The sequence below is a fragment of the Akebia trifoliata genome, chromosome 2 (genome assembly GCF_017979445.1).
Source record: "Akebia trifoliata isolate Shusen 1 chromosome 2, ASM1797944v1, whole genome shotgun sequence".
NCBI classification, from domain to species: domain Eukaryota; kingdom Viridiplantae; phylum Streptophyta; class Magnoliopsida; order Ranunculales; family Lardizabalaceae; genus Akebia; species Akebia trifoliata.
Window position 1 is genome coordinate 32948385 of NC_141376.1, and position 24806 is coordinate 32973190.

The 24806-nt window shown below is 36.1% G+C and overlaps 1 protein-coding gene across 1 annotated transcript; it reads left to right on the forward strand.

Annotated features, from left to right (window-relative positions):
• The first annotated feature begins 4746 nt into the window (after positions 1-4746).
• Positions 4747-18945, forward strand: LOC147410189 (RNA binding (RRM/RBD/RNP motifs) family protein). Its single transcript, XM_086432434.1, has 9 exons — positions 4747-5183; positions 11326-11426; positions 11539-11902; positions 13400-14263; positions 14671-14728; positions 14905-14966; positions 15062-15168; positions 15264-15351; positions 16386-18945. Exons 1-9 carry the CDS (start codon positions 5061-5063, stop codon positions 16704-16706), a joined length of 2088 nt encoding a protein of 695 aa, XP_086288560.1. The 5' UTR covers positions 4747-5060; the 3' UTR covers positions 16707-18945.
• The last annotated feature ends 5861 nt before the right edge of the window (positions 18946-24806 follow it).

Sequence of the window (24806 nt, forward strand, 5' to 3'; positions counted from 1 at the left end):
GGATGGAAAGGCATAGATTTTATTATGTAGTTTTTAATTAGTTGATAAGAAAGACCTAGGTCAAGGGTATATCATTGATTTGAAAACATAAAAGCTTTCCCATTTTTCAATTACATCTTCTTCTCCGTTTGAAATCTTCTATTTTTTTTTTTTTAATCTTTGTTTTCAATCTTCTTCTAAAACCTCTTCTCCATCTAAAAATCTTCTTCTTTTTCATCTGAAATCGTCTTCATCATCTTCTTCAACTATTCCAATGAAAATGACGGAGATGTGAGAGAAATATATTATATTATATTATATAAAAAAAAGTATAATAATTACACCTGCAAAAAATGGCAATGGCAGGTTTAGCATCAGATCAGGATAAATGACATTTTGGATATGAAAATATACTTTTTATTGATATGACAGTTTTTTAGGGTAAAATCCCAATTCAGAGGAGATAAGATCTGAAGTCCTAACTTAGGAATCCGAATTACTAAAAACCCTTTTCTTTTTAAATGATCTCAAAGATTTGGGCAATATATTGATAATCCATTTAGTAAACTTTTATTTCTTAATGATCTCTCAATCTCATGTCACGTTATAATATTTTTGAAAATTTCCAAATTACTATTTTTTCATCTTCTTGACATACACTTATGTTTTTAATTGTGGTTGCAATTATTTTCTATGATTTTTTTATCATGAATAACAAATGGAAATGAAGAACGGAGTTGGGATTCCAAAATTTTTATAATGTCAAGCTCACTGCTTTTTATTTATTGTCGATTTCAACATTTTTATTGTTGACCTCATCACTTTTTATTCATTGTTGATCTCACCACTTTTTATTGTCGAGTTCAACATTTTTTTATTGTTGAATTTGATTTTATTTAAAAAAAAGTATTGAACTCAACAATAAAAAGTGGTGAACTCTACATTGTAAATGTGATTAAGATTTATTTGAATATGATATTGGATAAAAAATGTTGAAATATCTAAAATGCATATGTTATAGTTGTGAAATGGACAATCAGAACAAAAGTTACAATGAAATTTTCAAAAAATTTAGAATTTCAACTTTGTTCTTCATTTTATGTTATAAATCGTTGAAATAACTCAAAAATTATATTTAACTATTTAAGATTAGAAGTACATCATTTTAGACTCGTCATTTATGACAAAAAATCATTGGAATTGATCTCAATCCCCATTGAAAAACCCAAGTATGTTAAGATGATGAGAAAAGTGTAGTTTGAGTATTTCAAGAACATTATAACTCAAAAATCGTTGAAATAACTCAAAAATTACATTTAACTATTCAAGATTAGAAGTACATCATTCTAGACTCGTCATTTACGACGAAAAAATCATTGTAATTGATCTCAATCTCCATTGAAAAATCCAAGTATGTTAAAAAGACGCAAAAAGTGTAGTTTAAATATTTTGTTCGAACTGTAGATGATGATAAAATAAAGAACAAAGAAAAACCTTGGCAAGCAAGGGTCGAACTACAAAAACAATGTTAATCCAAAGTATTTTTACTTATAATCCAATTCAAGTTTATGTAACCAATTAAAAATAGTTTTCGAGAGAGATTTATCTAAAATAAACTACTAAAATAAATACTTAAAAATACGATAAAGAAGTGTAAATCAATTGGATCCACCTTCACAAGTTTTATCAGTGAATTCTGGTTCTCTATTTATCTCGATCCACTAAACAAATCTAATATTTGTGGATCGAAAAATCAAACAGTTATAATATAAACAAGATGAAAAGTATGCAATACATTAAGTCGAGATTATTAGATAAACATTAATTATTTTCTGTAAAGCATAGTTCTTCTTGAACTAATCAAAAAAAGAACCATCAAAACTTTGATAAACATTCAATGTTTAACCTAATAATAAATACATAACACTATCACAATAAAACTATGAAGTTATTACGATAATAGTAAAACACTGACAAATCTTACTCCTACTTCCTCAATCGATCTAACAGAGAAGTTAGTCAATAATCATCACAAGAACAACAAAGTAAAAATAAAATAAAGATAATATATAAGAGAGAAGAGAGTGAAAGAAAGAAAATATCTTTATTGTTTTTTTACTTGAAACCGGCAGTCTCCTTACAAACTTCTGTAAAACTAATAAAAAAATATCTAAAAATCTAAAACTAAAATAATAGAAAAACAAGAAGTTAATCTTCAAGGAGATGAGAGATGATATGCCCTTTAGTCTGGTATCTTATTTATAGAGATCAAATTAGGGTTTATAGGGTAATTAATGTTTCAGAAACATTTCATGTTTACAAAAATATTAAGATCTAGTTTATTACGAATGGTATTCAGCCACCAAGCTCTAATATGATTTTCGAGGCTTGACTTTCTACGTTGACTGCATCGTCGCTATTTTTCATGGCGTCGTAGTATAATTTTGCCTAATTAACTTGAATTTTGTCCCATAGTCTTGTTTTAGATCTTGGATCATAGTGGTAATTTCGAATTTTTCTAAATCGCCTTGAAACTTTGTGAATATTTCCTGTTACACGTAAATAACAATAATTAATTTTGAAATACATAATTAAATTTAAAAATAAGAATTATTATGGACTAACAATGAATTATATGTAATTAGAAGGTTTAGTGTATAATTTACTGATAAAGTCTATGTAATTAGGGCTTTAGAAACCACTTTCTAGACCCTAATTATATTTCAAAAACATTATAACGTGAAATGAAGTTGATGGATCATTAAGAAAAAGAAAAGTTGACTAAATGGATTATCAAACAACCACCCAAAACTTAGGGATTATTTATAAAGAAATCTCTTAGCCAAGGTCTTTTAGATAATTTTCCCAAAAAACTTTAAATCGACCTTATTAAAATGCATGATGCAAGTATATTAGTTTTGTATCGTAGCGTAATTTATTTGTAACACAACGCATTATTCAATGATATTAAACTTTATAGAGGCGTCATGTGTATATCACCGTGTCATGCTGAGTCATCACACATCTTTTCATATTGAAATAACTTCTTTTGCAAGTGTAGTTATTACATGTTTTCATACTATAATATATTTCTCTCATCCCACTGTCATTTTCGCAAAAATTTTCATCAGAATAGTTGAAGAAGAAGATTTCAAACAGAGAATAAGTTTTAAAATAAGATTGAAAACATAGATACGGAGAAGATTTCAAATGGAAAAGGTGAAATTGAAAAATGGAAAAACGCTTTTGTAACATAGTGTATTACCTTTGTATCCTAACATAATTTATTTGTAACGCAACGTATTATCTAATGATATCATATTTTATATAGTGCGTCATATGTATATAGTCGTGCCATACTGATGCGTCATGTGTATTATAATCTTATTTACTTTTTTTTATAAAGAAGAATAGACATGAATGTAAAGTATGGAGGTTGAAGTTAATATCAGAAGCTTCGTTACATAAAAATTGATTTTCTTTACTTAATAATGATGGTTAGTTGTTGTTAATCGTGTAAAAATAAGGGGGCGACCAATATACGAATAGCTCAAAGGTTTAAAAATGTAAAAGAAAATAAAATACTTAAAATCAAATTTTCATAAAAAAGGAAGATATGTGTAAAAATGACGAAGTAGGCTTTAATGAGAAGTTATGTGTACTAGATTTCAGGTCTAGGTAAGAACTCCTTAGACAAACCTAACAAGGTTGAAGGGTATTTCGATCTTTTGGTAAGATGTAAGGGTAAACTCCCTATTCAAAATAAATAAGGTTTAAACTCCTAACTTGAAAGTCAGGAGTCTAGATTACTTAAAACTAGGGGTGCAACTTAATTCAATTCAAACCGAGAACCGAACCAAATCGTGAGATTTGGATTGGTTTGGTTCGGTTTAAATTGATTTCGGTTCGGTTTCAGGTTTAAAAAATAAAGAACCAATGAATTCGGTTCGATTCTCGGTTTAGGTAATATAAAAAAATCGAACCAAACCGAAAACCAAATTAATAGTTTTTAAAATAAAATATTAAATTTATTTTTAATCTTTAATTTTTTTATAAAACTTAACCCGTTTCTCTCTTTCTCTCTCGCTCGCTCGTCTCTCTCGTTTCGCTCTGCGACCCGCTACTAATGCCACCGTCTCTCTCTCTCTCTCTCGCTCTCGCTCGTTTGTCTCTCTCGTCTCGTCTTTGCGATCCGCTACCAGTGCCACCGGCTGCTAGTGCCACCATCTCTTTTTCTCTCTCTCTCTCGTCTTTGTGATTTGCTGCCAGCGACTCGACTCTACAACCTACTGCTAGATCCTATCACTGGCTCGTCTCTATGACCTCTCTCTGCAGCTGCGACTTGCGACAGCGTCCGAGGCTGCGACCGACGACATGTTTCCCTCTATCTCTATCTCTCTCTTGGCTGTGATTTATGACCAACCCATGGAATCGAATCGAACCAAACTGAATTAAGATCGATTTGGGTTGGTTTGGTTCTAAAACAATTCGGTTCGGTTTTGGTTCTTATACAATGGAATCAATCTTGATCGGTTCGATTCTGGTTTTGCTCTAACCCGAACAAAGTTGCAACCCTTAAAAAGAAAAACCCTTCACCCTGGTCCTTTAAGTAATTTCCAAAAAAAAAAAAAAAAAAAAAATCATAAAAGTTGTAATCCTATCGGAATTTGGAAATAAAAGGTCCTCAAGAGGAGACCAAGGTCAAGAGATATGCGATCATTATTGTTTTGAAAGTTACTAAGCCCTTTTAAAGGGATTGATACGTAGATACACTCATACGAACAAAATCGATTCTCTGGTGTCTGGTTTGATTGTGGGTGCGAAGGGAGGGAGAACAGCAAGAAGAAGAATAAGGGGGTGAACCACTTACCTCTGCAAATCCAGATCTCTCTCTCTCTCTCTATGGTTTACAGATAAAACCCTAAATCCTTAAGTGGCCTAATTTCTCTCTCTCTCTCTCTATCTCTGAATGTCAGAAAAAAACGAGTCTTGGATTAAGATCGTACAGTAAGGGTTGGTTTTTTGGATTGCTTTTGGGGGGGTTTCATTCTAGTATCTGTTGATACGGAACGAATTCAAAGATGGACGGTTCCGATCGTACATTTAGGGTTAATTTCAGCGCCGAAGGAGCGGCGAGTTTACGGGATAGAGTGAATGATAAACTGAAGGAGTTCATGGGAGATTATACTGACGAAACTCTTGTGGTATGGTTCTCTCTATTATTATTATTATTATTGTAGTTGTGAACTGTTGTTTTGATTCATTCGTTTGCTTGTTTCTCACATTTGGAAATTTCTGGTTTTTCAATGGGTGATTGGTGTGGGGTACGAAAGATTTAATTTTTCTGGAATTAGAAGTGTTTAAATCGATTTTTCTCAGTATATTTATAATAATAATAATAATAATAATTTTTTTTTTGATTATCGAGTGGGCTTGGGTTTAAATTTAATATATGAAAAACCTTAAACTGGATCTAGTGATATGCTTAATTGGAGAGGTTACTGATCTTCATCTCTTCTCAATACAAGATGATCGAATACATAAGGGTGGTTCTCAATGTATAGTTTTGAAGTTCTTCAAGCTGTGAAGCAGTGATGGATATGTGAGATTGAGTCCACCCACCGGGGTGCGATTACACCCGGTACATTAGTTTGTGGTGGGTACCAATTGCACCAAGTTGAAATTCATCTGTGAAATTATAGATTTAGTGTCATAAAATTGGTACTTTTTTTAGGGTAAAAGCTCAAGAAACTTGGTAAGAGATGATGAGATTTTGGAAAGTTGGAGGGTATATTTTCAGAAGAAAAAAAAACATAATTGTGTTATTTGTTTGAACCAAGCCCCATCTTCACCTCATCCATCATCTTATCAACAATCTTTAGTTCCTCGTTTAGGACCGAAGTGGGAATCTCGTACATGGATGAGGGGTTTTAATCCACAACCATATGCACCAACCGGAGCGTAGCGTGATCACAAAAGATGGGCTGTTGGCTATAGTAAGCAATATCTAAGAAAATACTCAAATGTGTAAACGTACCTGATTCCTATGCTTCTCTTCATGGGGTGCTTGAATTATTTTTTCTTGTGTATTCTCCACCATGCCCATGTCCATTCTCAACTACAAACCTATGCATGGGTCCCTTAATTGGTGAGATGCCTTGTGTGCTCCACCTAAGAAGCTTGGAGTTTTGAGAATATTTTTTTCCTCTTAACTTCTTTGAATTGTTAAGAATCCAGTTGCCTTTCCTTCTCTTCTACTTGAACAAGACGAGATCTTGTAAGCTGTTTCTGCCCTCTCAAATCCTCATGCCTATAAAACCCAAATACCCACTTTCATTAGCCCCTGCCGTAACCCTTTCATACTTCATCCACTGCAATCCATTTAACAACTCATTGTACCTGAATAATCTGTGTCTAGTCCCTCATTTTTTCCTATTCAAATTCCCTTAAATTTCAATTAAAACCTAGTCTGTCATCTTAAAATTCATCTGTCCATCTCTGTCCCTTTTACGAAATCCAGCGCCATAGAACATTCATTACAATCCCATAGGTTCCATTGCAAGATGTCAATCAACGGAGCTATAGGTCCCAGCTCTTATCTCTCCTTTTGTTGGAATCTAGTATCAAAATTTTCTAAGGCATTAGAGGCTTGCATAATGGTCCTTATATTTATAAAATTGTTCCCTTTGTAACATTTAATTTACTTAAAGGTTTTTAACCATACAGATTACATTTTGTTTTCTTTTGGCCCTTATCTCTACAAGTCCTAATTGTTTTACAATCCCAACATTTTTTGGTTCTTCTACTTCTTCCATTATGTTTTTCTTTCCTCCCTATTTCTATTTGTCTCTCTTTCCTGAACCTACTCATTCACTTCTTCTTCTAGCCTTGAAGCAATGCCTAGTTTTTTTCAGTCAGAGTGGTTGTCATGCTACTAGTATTACTTTTGTTTGAAAGATCAAAACTTGGAAAGTCTTCCTACCATGGATCAGCTCATCCAAAGAGGTATGGTGCTGCCTACAAAGTGGATGGGGAATCTGCAAGCCATATTCTTCTTCATTGTAGCTTCGCCAAACAAATATGGAATAATCACTTCATTTCCTTGTTTGCGATATACGAGTGTTTCCCTTGCTTGATTAAATCCTTGTTCGAAATTTGGCTGCATTGGGGCTTGTCTTTTAGCAAGGTTAAGAGGATTTTGTGGGGTATCATGTCGTTTGCTATTTGTTGGGCTTTCTGGAAGGGAACAAAATAGAAGGATCTTTGATGGAAAAGAAACTGATGTTAGTGGTATTGTAATTTTTGTTCTAGCTCTTTTGTTCTACAAGGGTAATGATGCATGGCGGTGAGGGGGGCGAAAAGAAAATAAGGGTGTTTTAGTGAATTTAGTTTAGGATTTTGGGTAAGGATTTGAGCGATAATAGGAAAAGGGTTTCCAAAATCTCAATTGGATGTAAAACACAAAGTTTTCTAAGATTTTGAAATTATGATTAGGGGAAGGTTTAGGGATTAGGGTAAGGTTTATGGTATTTAGTTGGAGGGCAGTTTAGGGATTTAGGTTTCAAGAATCAAGAATCAAGAAAGCGGTTTCAAGAATCAAGAACAAGGAACTAAAATAAAATCAAGAAAAATAAAAGAAAAAATAAATATTAGAAAAAAAAAAAACGAAAGAGATAGAAAGATAGAACCTTGGAATCACACCAGGAATAGTGAAGAACTCACTTCACTCCATGAAAGAAACCCATTCTTTATTCATCAAAATCTTCATTTATAAAAAAAAAAAATCCTAATACAAATTATATAAAGAAAATAAATTAAGAATCCTAGTCAAACTAAAATACCAAATAAATAACCTTATATTCGTAACTTTTTTTCTCTTAATTTTCAAACCCTAATAAACTTAAATATAAGACAAAATAAAGTTATTAAATTGCCTTTAAATATTATACCAAGACAATGGACAAATAAACCATGAAAATAAGCCCAAAAAACATAAATTAAAGCCCTAAAATAGAAAGCTAAATAAATAATTAATCTAAAATAATCTCAAACAATGAATCTAGACCCAAATAAGTGAAAATGTAAATAATTACAAATTTTCCATCAGAACCTTGAATGTTGACTTGATTTGCGTTCCGCATTGGGTAAGCTCTTTAAGGTGTTTAGAGGAGTGCTTTTTGAAGATTACCTTGTAAGATGGGATAGGATTTGTAATCTGGAGGAGAAGTAAACTTTGTTGGGTGGGTGTTTTCTATCAATTTTCTTTTATTCTTGTTTCTGTGATGGGCTGGATATGTCATCCTCCCTTTTGTACATTCTCCTTTTCTTCTAATAAATTTTGTTTGACTATCAAAAAAAAGGGAAAGAAAAGATCAAAACTTGGAAAGTTAGAAGTATGAAGCTATGGGCTTTTTGTTTTTTTTTTTTGGTTTTAAATCTGATTGATTTTGAAAGTTTTATTTGGATATTAAATATTGGAAGTGCTAGTTATTGAGGCGTGACTAAAGGGGGGTAAGGTGACCTTGATTAAAGGCGTTCTTTCAAGTATCCATGTACATTCTTTCGTTGTTTCGAATGCCCAGGTCAGTGGAAATGAGATTAGACAAGATCATTAGAGACTTCCTATGGCATGATAAAGAGGGGAATCGGAAACATCATTTGGTGAGTTGGAAGTGCATGACTAAGTTGAAAATCAAGGGGGGTCTTGGGATTAAGAAATTTGGTTTGATTAACTAGGCTCTTTTGGGTAAGTGGATTTGGCGTTTTGGTGTCAAGGGAGATAGCTTGTGGAGGTGAGTTATTGAGGCGCAGTATGAGTCGATTTTGTTTGGTTGGGAGAGTGGGATGTCGAGGGAAGCCAATGGATGCGGGGTGTGGAAAGATATCATGAAGGTGCTGCCGTTGTTCAAGGTTAGGACCAAGGTTGTTAAAAGTTTGAGTGGGGCCTAAGCGGTGGACCCCCTCGGGGCCTAGGCGTGGCTTAAGCGGCAAAAAAATTTAATGTTACAGTTTTTATATGTAGTAAAGGCTATGCAACTAAGAGCAAAAAATAATGTAAATGTCATTACCAAGAAAATACTAAGTTACCAACTACTAAGCAAACTTGTATGTCAACACAACTAAGATGTAAGAAAAATGAAAATAATGTAACCGCAAATATTGAAGTAATTTGATGCTCCTCATCTTTATTGTTATAATAAGATAAGGCTGAATAGGTGTTTGTTGATGCCAAAATTTGGAAGACAAAAAATGCCCCCAAGTTTACATCTAAGTTGTTATTATCAAGGCCATCTTTGTCAAAATGAGTAAAATTACGATCCCACAACCCTATAACCACATTTGTTAGTTTTAATTTTTTAAAATAATAGAAATATGATTTTATTATGTTACCCTTAAAGTAGCCTTAGTTAATACTTTAAATTACAACAAAGACCTTTACAAATATATTAAATGATAAAAGATGGAAATATAAAATTATCTATTTAAAATTAAAAAAAATGGTTTTTTGAAGAAATTTTAATCATTCATAAATCCTAAAGTTTGCAATTTATTTACTTTTGCACATGCCACTTGTTTTTTTAATGTGTGACACCTCACAAATTAGCTAAACATTGGAGGCACCATTTATATTTAAAATTGCGTAAATACCCTTTAAAACACAATTTATACAAAATTATTTCCTAAAATTATCAATTTAACCCCAGTTTTTTGAAACCCCACTTTAAGCGGGTAAGGCCTAGGTGCTTGTATGCTCTAGACAGGGCATAGGCGCAACTTTTGACAATAGAGGTTAGGACCCATTTCAAGGTGGGGAAGGGTAATAGAGTGAGATTCTGGGAGGATGTTTGATGTGAGCATTGGCCACTCATGGAGGAGTTTCCCACTTTGTATTCCTTATCTTTGACGAAAGGCCTCCCAGTCTCAAGTTTAAGTGTTTGACGGATGGCGTTTGGAATTGGGACTTTGGTTTCTGTAGGGTGTTCAATGATTGGGAAGTAACTGAGATTGGGAGGTTTATCTCTTGCATGAATTCCATTAACCATGATCCGAATAGTGAGGATACCAGAGTGTGGTTAGAGAGCAAGGACGGGATTTTCTCCACCAGATCTTTTTACTGCTCTTTCTAGAGCAGGGATACTTCTATATTTCCGGGGGCTTCTATTTGGGGGCCTCGTGTGCCCTCCAAAGTAGCTTTCTTTTCTTGGACATCCGCATTGGGGAGGATCCAGACTATGGACTTGTTGATGCGAAGAGGGTTTTGTGTGGCCAACGTTTGTGTTTTGTGTATGAGGGATGAAGAATCGGCCGAGCACGTCCTTTTACACAGTAATGTAGCAGCGGAGGTTTGGTCCCACTTTTTTAGCCTCTTTGGTATCTCAACTTGCCTCCCTGGGTCGGTGCAAAATCTGTTCAAGTCATGGCTCACCTTAGGGAATTCTTTTTCAGAGATCAAGAGGCTGCTGTGGAGTATTACTCACTGCGCAATATGTTGGGGTCTTTGGCTGGAACGTAATTGGTGAATCTTCGAAGGAAAATCATCAAACTCTCTAGATCTCATTAACTCTATTTTGGGTCTTGTATTTCTGTGGTCTAAGGTCTTCAAAGAACTAAGAGGTGTAAGGTTTCAGGATTTCGTAGCTAATTGGATGGGTGTTTGTTGTATTTCGGGAGATTGATCATATGTACTTGGCTGCACTTGGTTGGTCGTCTCGACCAATCTCGCTTTCTTTCTTCTAATGAAATTTACTTACAAAATATATATATATATTAAATGTTGGAATGTGGAATAGTGGCCTATCAAAAAATTAAAAAAAATTGTGGAATTGTGAATTGTCCAAGTTTTTTTTTTTTTTTTTCTTGAGGATTTTCCCCGATTTTCTCCTTTATTGGATTTTTACTATTTTTTATTTGTATATTTAGAATTTTCATCTATTTAAAATGCATGCATGTGAGGCTTACGCCTTACTATTGCCTTATGAAAGACCTCACCGATTTTAGTGTTTTAAAACACTGGTTTCAATGTTCAGACCGTTTTGTCTGCTCTATTTGGATGTTGCTTCACCCTACAAACTCTCTTACTATTAGTTCTATTTGCCCTTGACTTCAGATTCTTGTTATTAATTTTTATGCATGAATGTGGCATGCATACCAGTTACTGTTTCTTGCAGTGTCCCCATGGTGAACATTGATGTAATTATGTATCTTAGGCTCATAATTTTACTGTATTAGCAAAGGATGGTAAAGATGTGGCCTTAACATGTAGAGATCTGAAGATTGAGAGGCTTATGAAAAAAATGGTTGAATATTTGTTTATAAATTTTTCAAAATTTCAAATTGCATCTGCAGGAATATGTCATTGTCTTACTCAGAAATGGCAGACAGAAAGAAGAGGCAAAGAATGAGCTCAATGTGTTCTTGGGGGATGACAGTGATTCTTTTGTATCTTGGTATGTCATCTCTTCTTTGGATTTTAATTTTATGGTCCAAATTGAGATCCTACAAAATTAATTACTAGCTATAAGTGTGGTTCTCACCTTTCATAGTGCTATCTTCATTCAGGTTGTGGGATCATCTCTCTTCAAATTTGCATTTGTATGTACAACAACTTGAATCTTATCCAGATGAAGAGACCGGGACAAAACCCATGTTGGTGGAACAAGCAGGAAGAAATGACTCACACCAGTTGGATTCTGAATCTGATAGAGAAAAGACTACCAATGAATCTAAAAGTCGGCGCAATAGAGAATGGAAAGGACTTGTGAGGGATGTGGCTGAACCACCTCCTCTTCGAAGCTCTGAGATTGACAATATTCATTCTGAGAGGAAAAGTCATCACAAACGTGGTCATTTGAAACGATCTCGCTCTCCACGACCAACCTCCCAGAACAAACAGGGTCGTCAAGATGTGCGACACCAAATGAAGGTTTGGCTTTAGACTTTATTTCTATTTGATTAAAAATGGACTGTTTATCTTTATTTGATTTAAATTTGGTTACTTATGCTCATCCTTCTCTACTGTCTCATAATGTACAATATATGCTGCTTTAGTTTTCCCTTCAGAACATGGGAGTCCTTATGTGCTTCAATGAACCCTGAATGTATTTGTTTTGGTATTCCTGTTCTTTATATGTAGCAGTTTTTGGATGATTTGTTGGGAGGAGTTCAAGAGGAATTGGACAAAAAGAAGTTAATAGCATATACAAAAAGTCCCTGTAGATCATATACCGCCTTCACTTATCAAAAAGTAAAATAAATAACAATGTAGTCTTATTTAGGAAATAAACAAAATGCCCATCATATTTCAAAACTGAAAGAGAATTTTGTTTTCCCTCCTTTTCGAACATTTTCTATAAAAGGTCACTGTAAAGATAGGAATTCCTCTTTATTCTCTTGTACCTTGTTAGTGTTTTCTGTCATTTTTTGCTGGTAAGTCTTCTTGATCTCCTTATACATCTTTTATATCTTCTGCGTTTTTATTAGTGGAACTTCTATAACAATAAATAAATAAGGAAAATGCTACCAGATCTCATCCTTTTGTTTTAATTAAACAACTAAGCTACCTTACATTTGAGTAGAACCAGTACACTGCTGGTGAATATCTTGTGTCCTTATACGAAATTAAAAGCATTAGTTGTTTTTTTTATTCGTTCATTTCTGGGAGATACGCATCTCATCGTCCAAAAATTAGAATAGCTTAATAGTTTTTATATCCACTAGCATAGAAATAGTATAATGAAGTGCCTTACAATATTTCATTATAGTGGCTCAGATGTAGTTGCATCCATACCATCTAATTAATCTCCCCCCTCCCCCTCGACCTAATGATCCCAGTCATCCGAGAAATGGAATTTTCTGTACAATCCATAATGATTATGGTTTTTATTCAATGGTTTAAGAACTTAAGATATCCAATTAGAGGTGTTTTTGGGTTTATGATGTATCCTTAATTGGATGGTCTGGACATGCCCGTAGATGTGCCGCATGGGCCGTATATGAGGATCAAGCTTTTTGTCCTGTGTAATGTGCAAGTATATGATATTTTTTCATATCCTGAGATAAACTAGAAAAAATACTAATGAATCTTAAAAAACTAAGTTAGTATCTTGTACAACAGGTGCTGTTCAGATTTTCTTGCAAACTGTAATTGCCTTATATCTGAAGGGTTTTGTTAACATGTGCCCTAAGGGCACACTTGCATCTGATGCACTTGGGAAATTGAATTTTGTACCGAAAATACCCTCAATTTTTTTTTACCAAAATACCCCAAGAAGCTTATTCCCAAGGTGTATTTATTGCACCACACGTTAACAAGACCCATATCTAAATGCCTAGGATTCTGACATTCCTCTTGCTGCTTAAAGTAATCGTGCATCTCCACTGTTCTGTACATTTTTCTGATTCATTTATGAACGTCTGGCAGAGAGAAGTAACCTCCCATCGAGCCATCGATGTTCCATGTCGTCTGCTTCAATCTGCTGTGAGAGAAGCAGTAGGGACTGTGAGGTCACCGAGTTTGAGAATGGAGCCCACATTAAAGCGTCTTCGTTCTGTGGTTTCTACATCTACTGGGGATTCATCATTGGGCGATCAACCTCAGCGGATACGATCGGTTGCAAGATTGCCAAGTGCTGTGGCAACTGCATTCAAAGCTGCAGCTGAAGCTGCTGAGGATGTAACCAAGGCTAGATTTTCTGGAAATGTGTTTGATCGATTAGGTCATGGTCTGGATCTATCAGGGATGACTGACCAATCATCAGAGTTTAAAAAACCAATCCATATGGGAGATGAAGTGTATGAAGATTTTGAAAGAAATGAATACAGTGGAGAAGTTGGTGGGAATACGGCGATATTGGACAAGGACGACACTGGCATCATGGCATATGATTATGCTTCTGATAATGAAGGGTATGATGATTTTAACGTCTTAGAGGACAGAGGGGTTATGATGGATGCTTCTCAGACAGGAACATCTTCTGTAAACAAAGATGAGGATTCACTGATGGTGCGATACAGTGTGGCTAAGAACACAAACGAAGTTGTGAGGAGAACAAGGGTAAAAGATCAGAATCATCCACCTTCTGATGTAGCAAACACTTCCCGGAAGATTGTGAATATTTCTGTGAATGTAAATACATGGAAACCACCACATTACCAGGCACCACCACGGGAGGTAAGGGAAGTGGAGAATCTGGAAGCTGTTCAGGTGAGCGAGGCAGTTGCAAGCAAACCTGGTGCCCGGCTCATTAAGGACAACAGCAACACCGTACTGGCTGTTGATGAAAATGTGAGTGCCTTGTTGTCCTTACAGTGGTTGATTAAATGTATGTAATTCTTGTTCCCCCACTTCATAATGGAAACCTGATTAAAATGTTATTAAATTCATGGTTCAAAGTTTTGTTCCATTTTGGAATGTTTGGTGGAACATTCTGGTTTCAGCCAAGTCCGGAAAAAAACATTAACCTTTAAGCATTGAATATTTTGGAAATGCTTTGTATTGTCTCGGGATGTTTTGGAATGTCTCCGACTGTTTAGGTTGAGACCTCAGTTTGTCTCCTGCTGAAACATTCCCTTGACATGAGATTTTAAACCTTGATTTCCCTTTTTCGGTGATCTTCAATCCATGATTTTATTCTGTCTTGGTTCTTATTTGTACTGAATGTCTGAAGGGCCTTTTTTTGTCCATTTTAACAGGAAAAACCCGATGTGGATACGCAGAAGGATTCTCAAAAGTCCCTGCCGTTTACTCCTGGTAAATGCATATGTTGTCCACTTTGTTGATTGGAAATTGGTTTACATAGGAAAATCCCTTCTTGTTATTGTTGATTTCTTAGTGGTGTAGTCGTCTTCTTCATTTGGATTTTTATTCTCTTCATTTTTGTATCTATATTAATTGGTTGGAGTGTTCTTTCTTCTTATAAATCGCAGGCTCATATTCTGGGGGTCGTCCTTCAGAAGATGCTGATTCTCGGACCATCTTTGTTAGCAATGTAAGTAGATGGATCTGTTCCTTACAACTGGAAAGGAAGGCTATATATCATCTTCAATTCCTGACACGTTTTGGTATTGTTATTGATTTTTACAGGTTCATTTTGCTGCCACCAAGGACACACTTTCTCGGCATTTCAATAAGTTCGGGGAAGTGCTGAAAGTTGTTATAATGACTGATGCAGCAACTGGGCAGCCAATAGGGTGAGTTGTTTCAGACATTTTTGGGTATCTTTCCCTCCTTTCTGAATCTACCTTCTCTTTAAAATTAATCAAAAAAATCCTCTCTTCTTATGCAGGTCAGCATATGTAGAGTTCATGCGCAAGGAGGCAGCAGAACTTGCGCTATCTCTGAATGGCACCTCCTTCTTGTCTCGCATTCTCAAGGTATAAATTAACAAGATGTATGTTGTATGAATCTTGTAGAAACACAAGTAGATTCACTAAAACTTGTGTGTTCTTTCATGAATGTTTGTGAATGTGTTTCCTTTTCAGTGTGAAATCTTCCCTGGTGTTGGTCATGTTAAAAGTAATTAATGCCCACCTTTTGAATTGACCATTTTCAAAATTACTTGATTTATTATGACCAACTCCGTGTAGATAAGAGTGAAAGGCGCACTAAGGCCCAAAGGCCTCTTGGTGCCTGAGGTGCAAAGGCAAGGCATACACCTGAGTGAAGGCATAATAAAATTTAAAATTAAAAAAAATAGTGAAAGATGGGTTCTAGACATTTTTCATTTATAGCATGTATGAATATGAGTTTTATGAACAATTTATAGTATTTAGCACTACAAAAAGTAGAGCGATCAGCAGTACCAGAAAAATTAGAAAGGAAGAAGTATAAACAGGTTAGCAATAAGGTGTTGTTGCTGCTACAACATGACAACAATTAGGGCGGTCAATGGGTGGGTCGGCGCTGGGCTTGGTTGAGCCCTAACCCGGCCCTAAAGAAGCTCACTCAACCATAGACTAGCCCTGTACCCCTTGGGGTATGTCAACTAAGCTGTAACCCAGGCATAATGGGATTGGGCTGGAAAAAAATGACCATGTAAAATTAAAAATATCTAGTGATAAAAGATTGTACATTCCTTGTATATCTTTTTGTATGTAATAGATTATATAATCAAATTTAAAATTGGTGTTTAAATTTCTTATTTAAACAAAATCTATCTGTTTTATTTTGTTCGACCTATAGTATGTAGACATTTTTGTATTTCAGAAGCAAATTGTATGGTAGAAGTTGTTTAATTATTCCACGCTAGATGCTTACCAAAATATTAAAGCATAATTGTTGTTTCTAGTTACACATAAACAACACTTTCTTCAATTATGTTTGATTCGATTTTTTATTCCTTCCCATGTTCGCCATCTTTGTTTTGAAGCCTTGTTCATTTTGGTTCTTGCGTATGGCTTTTGTGCAGGTCACTAAGAAAAGCTTAGGCTATCAGGAAGCCTCTTCTAATAATATGAGTAGGCCTCCTCCTCGTGTAGCCACCAGGGGCTCTCCATTTGCTGCTGCTAGGTTTTCCAGAGTTCCTTTCCCAAGAGGCATGCCGGGTGCATTTAGGGCTCGCCTTCCAATAAAACCTGGTGCTCGGAGTTTGCAGTGGAAGCGAGATGCTCCAGTCACTCCAGCCATTGAGAGCACTGTGAGCATTCAAAATGGTGCCCCACTCTCCAACAACAACAATAGTGTTCCGTCTCCTACTACTGCACGGAGTCTTACTTATGTTCGAAAATAGCCCAAGCTGGATGGAATTTCGACTCTTGCTTTTAACTGAGCAGAATCATATTTTGGTTTTCTTATGATATATGATATAAGGTTGGTCCCAACTCCAACTTTGTGTACAGAAGTGGGCTGTTGACAGGAAAATCAACTCTTTAAAAAAAAAAAAAAAAAAAAAATGAAATTGAGAAGGGAATATGGAGGAATAGATTTTGGATTTTTCCCCCCTTTTTCTTTCGGTTCAATTGCAATGTGAGTATTTATTTTCTTCCAGGCTTATTAGTAATGATAAACTATGTCGGGAAAAAAATGTGGATGGGAAGGATGTAAAGAACACTTGGGCATTGAAGAGCAACTTAGATGCATAAATGGAACATGTGATGCTTATAATCCTCTATGCTTGTGTGGAGACTTTGCTAGCTAATTAATAATGGCTTGGGTGGAGATTGAACGTCCAGGTATCATCTCACTGGCGTTATGATACCTTAGAATTCCTCTTTGCAGTCTTTGATCGCATTTACAACTCTTTAACAACAATCTAAGGAGGAGCATTTAATTCTACCTTGCATTCAAACACATTATGCCCACCTTGGTGGAGCAGACATCTTCTTCTAATGTCTTCATGGAAGAGGACGGATTGACTCCTTGTTGCGCTGTCTTCAGCCACACAACAACCTGCCTCAAGACTCTGTTTAAGATAGTGGATTGGAGCAAAGTTATTCATGCAGAGAAGAGCGTAGAGCGTTTGGAAGAATTCTGGATTGATTTTTATGCAGGACTCTTAATTTCTAACACTAGTCAAGAATTACAGTGTCTTCCTACCTAATGCACTCCCTAGCGATCATCTTGTTAACATCACTAGGGACGATGCACCAGGAACAAGGTATATGCGGTTATACTTTTTTTTTCATTCTGGTTGGGGTTCTGCCCATAGTTAGCAATCCAGTTTAACGGAAAAAAAAAAAAAATTAACGTTATGAGATTAATTTAAATATGATTCAGGATATATATTAGTAGCACTTTGTTTAAAAATTTGGTCATACAACAATGGTTGGAGTATAAATCGACTTGGACATTCTCAAAAATTTTCAGAAATTTGTGTCTATACATATTAAAATTTTCACATTAGTCATATCCAAATATTTAGAGAAACCCCTAGACCTTTTAAGATTTACTATTTTTATATCTCAAGAGAAGAAATATTAAATGAGTGAAAAAACTAACTTGTTGATCAATAATTTTTGAGATTCGAAAATAAACAATTGCCAGTGATTGCCTAATGGTGAAACCTTTAAATGTAAAAAGAGAATAATGAAAGTTTTTTAATTCGGAAAAAGAATAAATTGTGAATAATTCAAAGAAGATAAAAAATTCTCAAATTTTTACAAGGAGTTGAATTTTTTTTTTGAAAGGTACAAGGAGTTGAATTAGATGGAAGTTTTAATTGCTTAAGGTATAACTCGCAAATTACTCAGAGAATTACTAACTATGGATCTGCCTAACCCCTAGATTACCTTTTCAAGAAGGAAGAAAAACAACCATGAGTGAGTGGAACCTGATCCCATACTTATTTTAGGTAATATCAACCAAGAATGATTGGATGAACTTTTAAGCCCAACAACACTAGATGCTATAATTAACCCCAATTGTAACATAAGACCAGCTCAAAACACTTTCCTTCCTCCACAAACTAAAGTTTTCGTAACATATCAAAAATTAAATTAATCTTTTAAATATAAAAATCAAAATCCTAACTTTTGTATTACAAAAATAGCCTTAAATCCTGCTTATAAATTCCTCCCACCGCCCACATTCCACCTTAGGCATGCATGTAGAAAAGGAGAAAAAGAAAAATAATCTCCAAAGCGGATTTATTTTGGAGATTATTCTCTTTTTCAAAGTTTTCACTAATATATATACACACACAACCATGGACATGAAAAAGATCTCCTTGGCAATCCTCATCATTGCCGCCACCACGATGAATGCAGCCTTGGCTGTGGATGACACAGTGGCATCTGCACCTGCTCCACACAGCGGCTCAACCACAACCATGGCTGTTATCGGTTCTACTATCGGGGTTTCGCTTATTTCCTTCTTCGCCTTTTAGTTGGAAGTAGGACCTCTAGAAGGAGAATGAGAATGAGAAGATAAATGATAGTAATTGGTGTTTGTCAATCAATGCTTCTGTTGTTGTTTGTCTATTTTACTTCTTTTTCCTCCTTTGTTTCAATAAAATTATGATATTTGTGTCATTTTGAAAATTTTAGTGGTGGAGGTGTAACTATATATATTTGATGAAATTTTAGATTGGGCTGATTTTTGGTGAAAGTGATTTCCTCACCATAGACATCACCCTTACAAAAAATCAGCTCAATCCGAAACTTTTAAACCACATAGAACAAACGTGTTGGCTCCCTAACGTTGGCTGCCAAACGCCACCCTATATATATAAATGTCACCTAATTTAAATAAAAGGTAATTTGGAGATTTAAACGTGCCCCTCCATGCTGAATGTTTGAGATATCTCTTGTGTTTTCAAACTAATGAAATGGCCCCAAGACTCAGGTCTTCTCTTATAGATTAATGAAAAATGACATAAATGCCCTCATTTATAACTTGTAATTAAAAATTTAAAAAAAAAAAAAACCTTAGATTTTTCTTTCCAAAACCAATCATCTTCAAGCTTGTTAACTGCATTGAAGGTGCTAACTTAGCTAAGTTGATAAGGCTTGTGGAGTGTGACAATGATACCATGATCTGGGTTCAAAATCAGACCCCATTGTCACCTCAAGTCAATTGACTACTAACTCCTTGCTTGCCTAGTAAAAAAAGAAAAAAAACGCAATATTAACTATTTTTAACATATTGAATCCATCTTCATTCCCCCAGTTTGCAACCTTAATTTCTCTAATCCCTTGTTGGAAACCCTTGATTTTTCTATCCAAAATTCCATCATCATTTACTTAAAAATCCTATCCTATTCTCGAGGATTGAAAACTAAAGTACATAGATCTTAAGATTGAAGAGGATAGCAAAGTGCTTTTTAAGGTTGAAAAAGATAAAATCATTTTACCTAAGAGGTTAGAGATGATTGATTTTGAGAAGAAAAATTAAGGATTTTTAGTTGCAGATTGAAGAGGAGGTCATTTTTATCATTTATTTTTGGAATAGGGTATCTCTGAGTCTAGAGGGCTGGCCATGATCCATTTGGCTTTGCCAAACCCATGTGACAACCTTATCCATTAGAACTAATCACTGAGTGTCACGCCCCATCCAACACCCTATCACATGATACTATTTAAGTTGCCACATTACTGTGAAGGGACATATAAAGATTCAAAGTCAGGAGCTGGGAAGCATGCCCAGTCTCTCTTTAGAATCTCAGCTAACCCTCGGTGAGTCATTCATATCATTTGATTAGTCAACAAGAGAAGATCAAGATCAAGATTAAGGGGGTATGTCATGTCAGTAGTTTGAAAACATGGGAATCTGAAATATTCACCAAAACATGAGAGGATCTAAATCATCGTAATCTTAAAATTTGTTGAGTCAAATCAATTGAATTCCAAATTGGCTCCAAAAAGAGTCAACTTTTTTCATTTTTTGTTATTCTCAAAGGAGAAGATTTTTCTTTTTACCAAACATATGTGAATTCAATCACGATTTGAAACTTATAAATCAATCAATTAACCCTTTTTTCTTTAAGAATCAGAAAGATATTTTTTGAGTTAGAATTTAAGAATTTGAAAATAGTGATTTTTTGGATAAGATCCTAAACAATACATATCAATTTAATAAATTTCTTATTGGATGAAAAATCAATTCGATCCTAATCTAATCTGTGGAAGGTATTTCTCGGAGCGACTGACACGTGGCAATCTTGGAGAATCATAACTAGCTCGTCGAGTCGAGTGGTGAATGCACCGAGCTACATTAAAATTGACCTTCTCAAGCACTCTAAGTACATAAGTCGGGTGTGCCTGTGAGACCTGACAGGTCAGGTGTGACAATTCCTGCACTAACATATCAGTTGTAACAACTCCTGCAATGATAGATCAGGTGTAACAACTCATGTGATTGACAGATCAAGGAGTAGGCACAACTACTCTGACAAATCACTAAGGGAATCCCAGGAAATCCACGAGCAAGGAATTCTATAAATACCAAGCAACAACTCACACGAGATGTTAGAACAAATCTTCTTAGAGAGCACTTTATTAGCTTGGCACTAAAGTCTAACTTGATCGTTGGAGTGATATTCTTGCAGGCTATCCACCGTGCTAGGAATTCTCAAGGGGGATCTCGAGATAGAGTGAAATTTTGTATCTACAATTTGGCACCATTCGTGGGAAACATTACAAGGACAAAAATGACTAGTATGGTAAGGACAAGAGGTGAAGGACGTGGATAGCCATCAAACCCCTTACCAGTAGACCCACCGCAAGATCCAATGCTTACAATGTATCATTTGTTAACGGAGATGATAGAAGAGATGCGTAGAGGGTTAGAGAAGCAGAACGACAAGATCACAACGATAAGGAGAGAAAACGAGGAGCTCAGACAGAGATTGGGGGAGGAAACTGAGACAGGAGGAGGTCTAGAGGGAGAGGGTAGCCAGGGGCACACGTTCCGCGTGGCAGAGCGAAGTGAGAATGATTGAACTGTGGATTCAGCAGCAGTACGAACACAATAGGGAAGTTCTGAAGCTTGGAATCCAATGACAAGGAGAGAAGTCGAAGAGATGTTGGGAATGAGGGATGAAGAACTCGCTCGAGGAAGGGACCCGAGACAGAGAGCTCGAAATGCCAATCGGGAGCTTAGGGGGACATCATTCTCACCAGCGATAATGAGCTCCAACCCCCCAAGAGTATTTCACCTGCCAAAATTCGAAATATACGACGGAATGAGGGATCCTATGGACCATATCCTCAACTACAGGAGTCAAATGGTCTTGTACCAAAACAATAACTCTTTACTCTACAAACTCTTCCCGTCAACTCTGAGGCATGAGGCTATGTCATGGTTCCAAGGACTGCCTGCTGGGTCGATAGCAAATTTTTCTGAACTAGAAGAAATATTTGTTGGACAGTTCGTCCACTTACGTAAGAAAAAGGTTGGAGTGAACGCGTTTTTCAACCTACGATAGGAGGTCGGTGAGAGTATATGTTCCTTTATGACTCGATTCCTAATGAGGAGTCTAGTTGTCGAGAGTATGGACGAGGCAACCACTTGCGTACCTATGTAACTACTATCATCCCTATAACTCGGTTGCATGAGTCACTAATCAAGTTTGACCCCTTACGACTCGAAGATCTCTATGCAAAAGTCGAAAAGTACATTTTGGTAAAGGAGTCGATGAAAAGCAAAGGGCGAGCAACACAAATAGTTGCTAACAGTATGGCAGATCTGGAGGCCCTGAAAGTCACCACCTAGCCAGGTGTTGGGGGTAGTAAGAAGAGACGATGGGAACCAAAGGAGTAGTCGAGGTGGAAGAGAGGACGGGTATACACATCGCTCAACGAGAAGCTGTCTGTGATATTGAGGTACATACGCGACGACTACGGCTTCTTGCAACCACCTCAGGATTATTAAGGAAAGCTAGGAAAACCATACTATGAATATCACAGAGCAGAAGATCACCCGACCAAAGATTGCTACAGGTTGCGGCATATCGTGCAAGATATGATCGAGGACGGAAAAATCAGGAGATATGTAGCCTCCACAGCCAGAGAAAGACGGGGGAACAGGGGGAAGAGATTCAGAAACCACGACTGCGACTACCCAGGGGAGAGAGACAACACGAACTTGAGGGGCAAAGGGTAGTACACACTATCTCGGGGGTGTATGAGTCGGAAAGATAGTCGAAGCATCTGGCCAGAGCAAAGGTAATGAAGATACGTCACAAAATCAGTGTTAACCAAATGTCCTCGGGGGTCGATAAAGCACGAAGATCGAGTCCCACTACGGGAAAACAAGCGATAGTATTCACAAAGGACGGGCTTAGAGGTACAACTACGCCTCACCAAGACGCGCTGGTAATAGCATTGCCGATCAAAAATGTATACCTCAAAAGAATTCTGGTGGACGCCAACAGTATGGTGGACATCCACTTCTTGGAAGCAACAAAGAAGATAAGGATCTCAAAAAGCCTTGCACCAACTTAGACCATTGTGTTCATAGTCAACGAAACCTTGAATACCTCAGTTGGATAAATCAAGCTTCCAGTAGCAACTGGATCCAGGGTAGTCATGACAAGATTCATAATGATCGATGCATATTGAGCATACAATGCCATCCTTGGAAGGAGGTGGATACACGAGATGAAGGTCGTCCCATCGACCTACCATCAGGTAATATGATTCTTGAGCCCGGATGGAATGATGAAGATTAAAGGGGACCAAGAGATGTCCCAGAGGTGTTTACCATGGCCATGAAGCCTGGAAGGTGCATTGGAACCGAGCCTCTAAAGAAGAAAAAAAGAGCCACCTATCGAAGATGGGCAGTTATAGAATTACAGAAAGAATCGTGGATGGAGCGAGCAACAACGGTTGAAGAAGTAAAACAAGTAGACCTCGGTACTAACGGTGAGCAGCTAGTTAGCATTAGGACAACGTTGCCAGAGAAAGAATGGGATATGCTGGTACAATTTTTGAGAGCCAGTAAAAATGTGTTCATATGGTCTTTCGAAGATATGTTGGGGATAAATCCCCTCGTCGCTTGCCACCAATTAAATGGCGATGAGGGATTCCGACCAATTCGACATAAACCAAGGAGATTGTCACCCTGTTTAAAGCAAGGGGTAAACGAAGAGGTCATCAAATTATTGCAAGCAAGGTTCATCCGAGAGGTCGAGTACCCTGAGTGGATAGCGAATATAGTAGTAGTACCTAAGAAAGATGGGAGAGTTAGAGTGTGCATAGACTTCACCAACCTCAATAAAGCCTGTCCGAAAGATAACTTTCCTTTGTCGAGAATAAACAGGTTGGTAAATTCAACCTCGGGACACGAGAGGGTGTCTTTCATGGATAGATATTCGGGGTATAACTAGATTCCCCTAACAGCAGAGGACTAGGAAAAGATGTCGTTCATAACTGAACAAGGGTTGTTTTACTACAAAGTCATGCCTTTCAGACTAAAAAATGTAGGGGCAACCTATCAAATATTGGTTACTAGAATGTTCAAGGACATAATCGGCGGGACGGTAGAAGTATACATTAACGACCTAATGGTAAAAAGTAAGCAAGCGGGGGACCATTTAAGATATCTTGGGGAGACGTTTGAGCGCTTGAGGGAGCATCGAATGAAACTGAACCCAAAGAAGTGTGTATTCGGGGTACTATCCAAAAAATTCCTCGGTTACATCGTCACAAAGAGAGGAATCGAGGCAAACCTAGACCAAATATGATCTTTAATTGAGATGCCGAGTCTGAGGAACTTAAAGCAGATGCAAGCTTTAACTGGAAGGATAACGGTCCTTAACAAGTTCATTTCGCGAGTTTTGGACAGGTGTCGACCGTTCTTCAGCTTGTTGAAGAAGGGAAAAGAGTTTTGTAGACACCCCATTTTTTTACTCTCCTAATTAATTAACTCGTCAATCCGATTGTGACGGTTCCTAATGGTGGATGAATATTCTAATATTTTTTATTCGTTACTAGATATGTTTAAGAAATTCGGATGAGGTATTTCAAGTAAGCAAAACTTTAGATACCACGCTACATTAGGAAAATATAACTCAAAACATAGAAATCATCATTTTTCAGATAAAAAGAAGTTTTACGAGAAAAATCATCAAAAAATAATCAAATTATCAAAATACCCCTGACATCAAAATATCCCTAGAGCCTACATTCTGCTTAAGAAAATCCTTTCGAACACATAAAATAACAAATTAAAACAAAATAAACTATTTCACCAATTTTCACAAAATTTGATAAAATTATGAAAAAACCCTCATATGGCACACAATCATTTCATGCCAAAAACCCATAAGTGACACAAACTCCCATCAAATTCTTACTAAAAATTAATTTTAAAACAGCTTCTCAACCAAAAATCCTCTTTGAGAGAAAAACAATAATTTTCTAGCCCTAAAAATTTAAAATTTCAAAAGTAA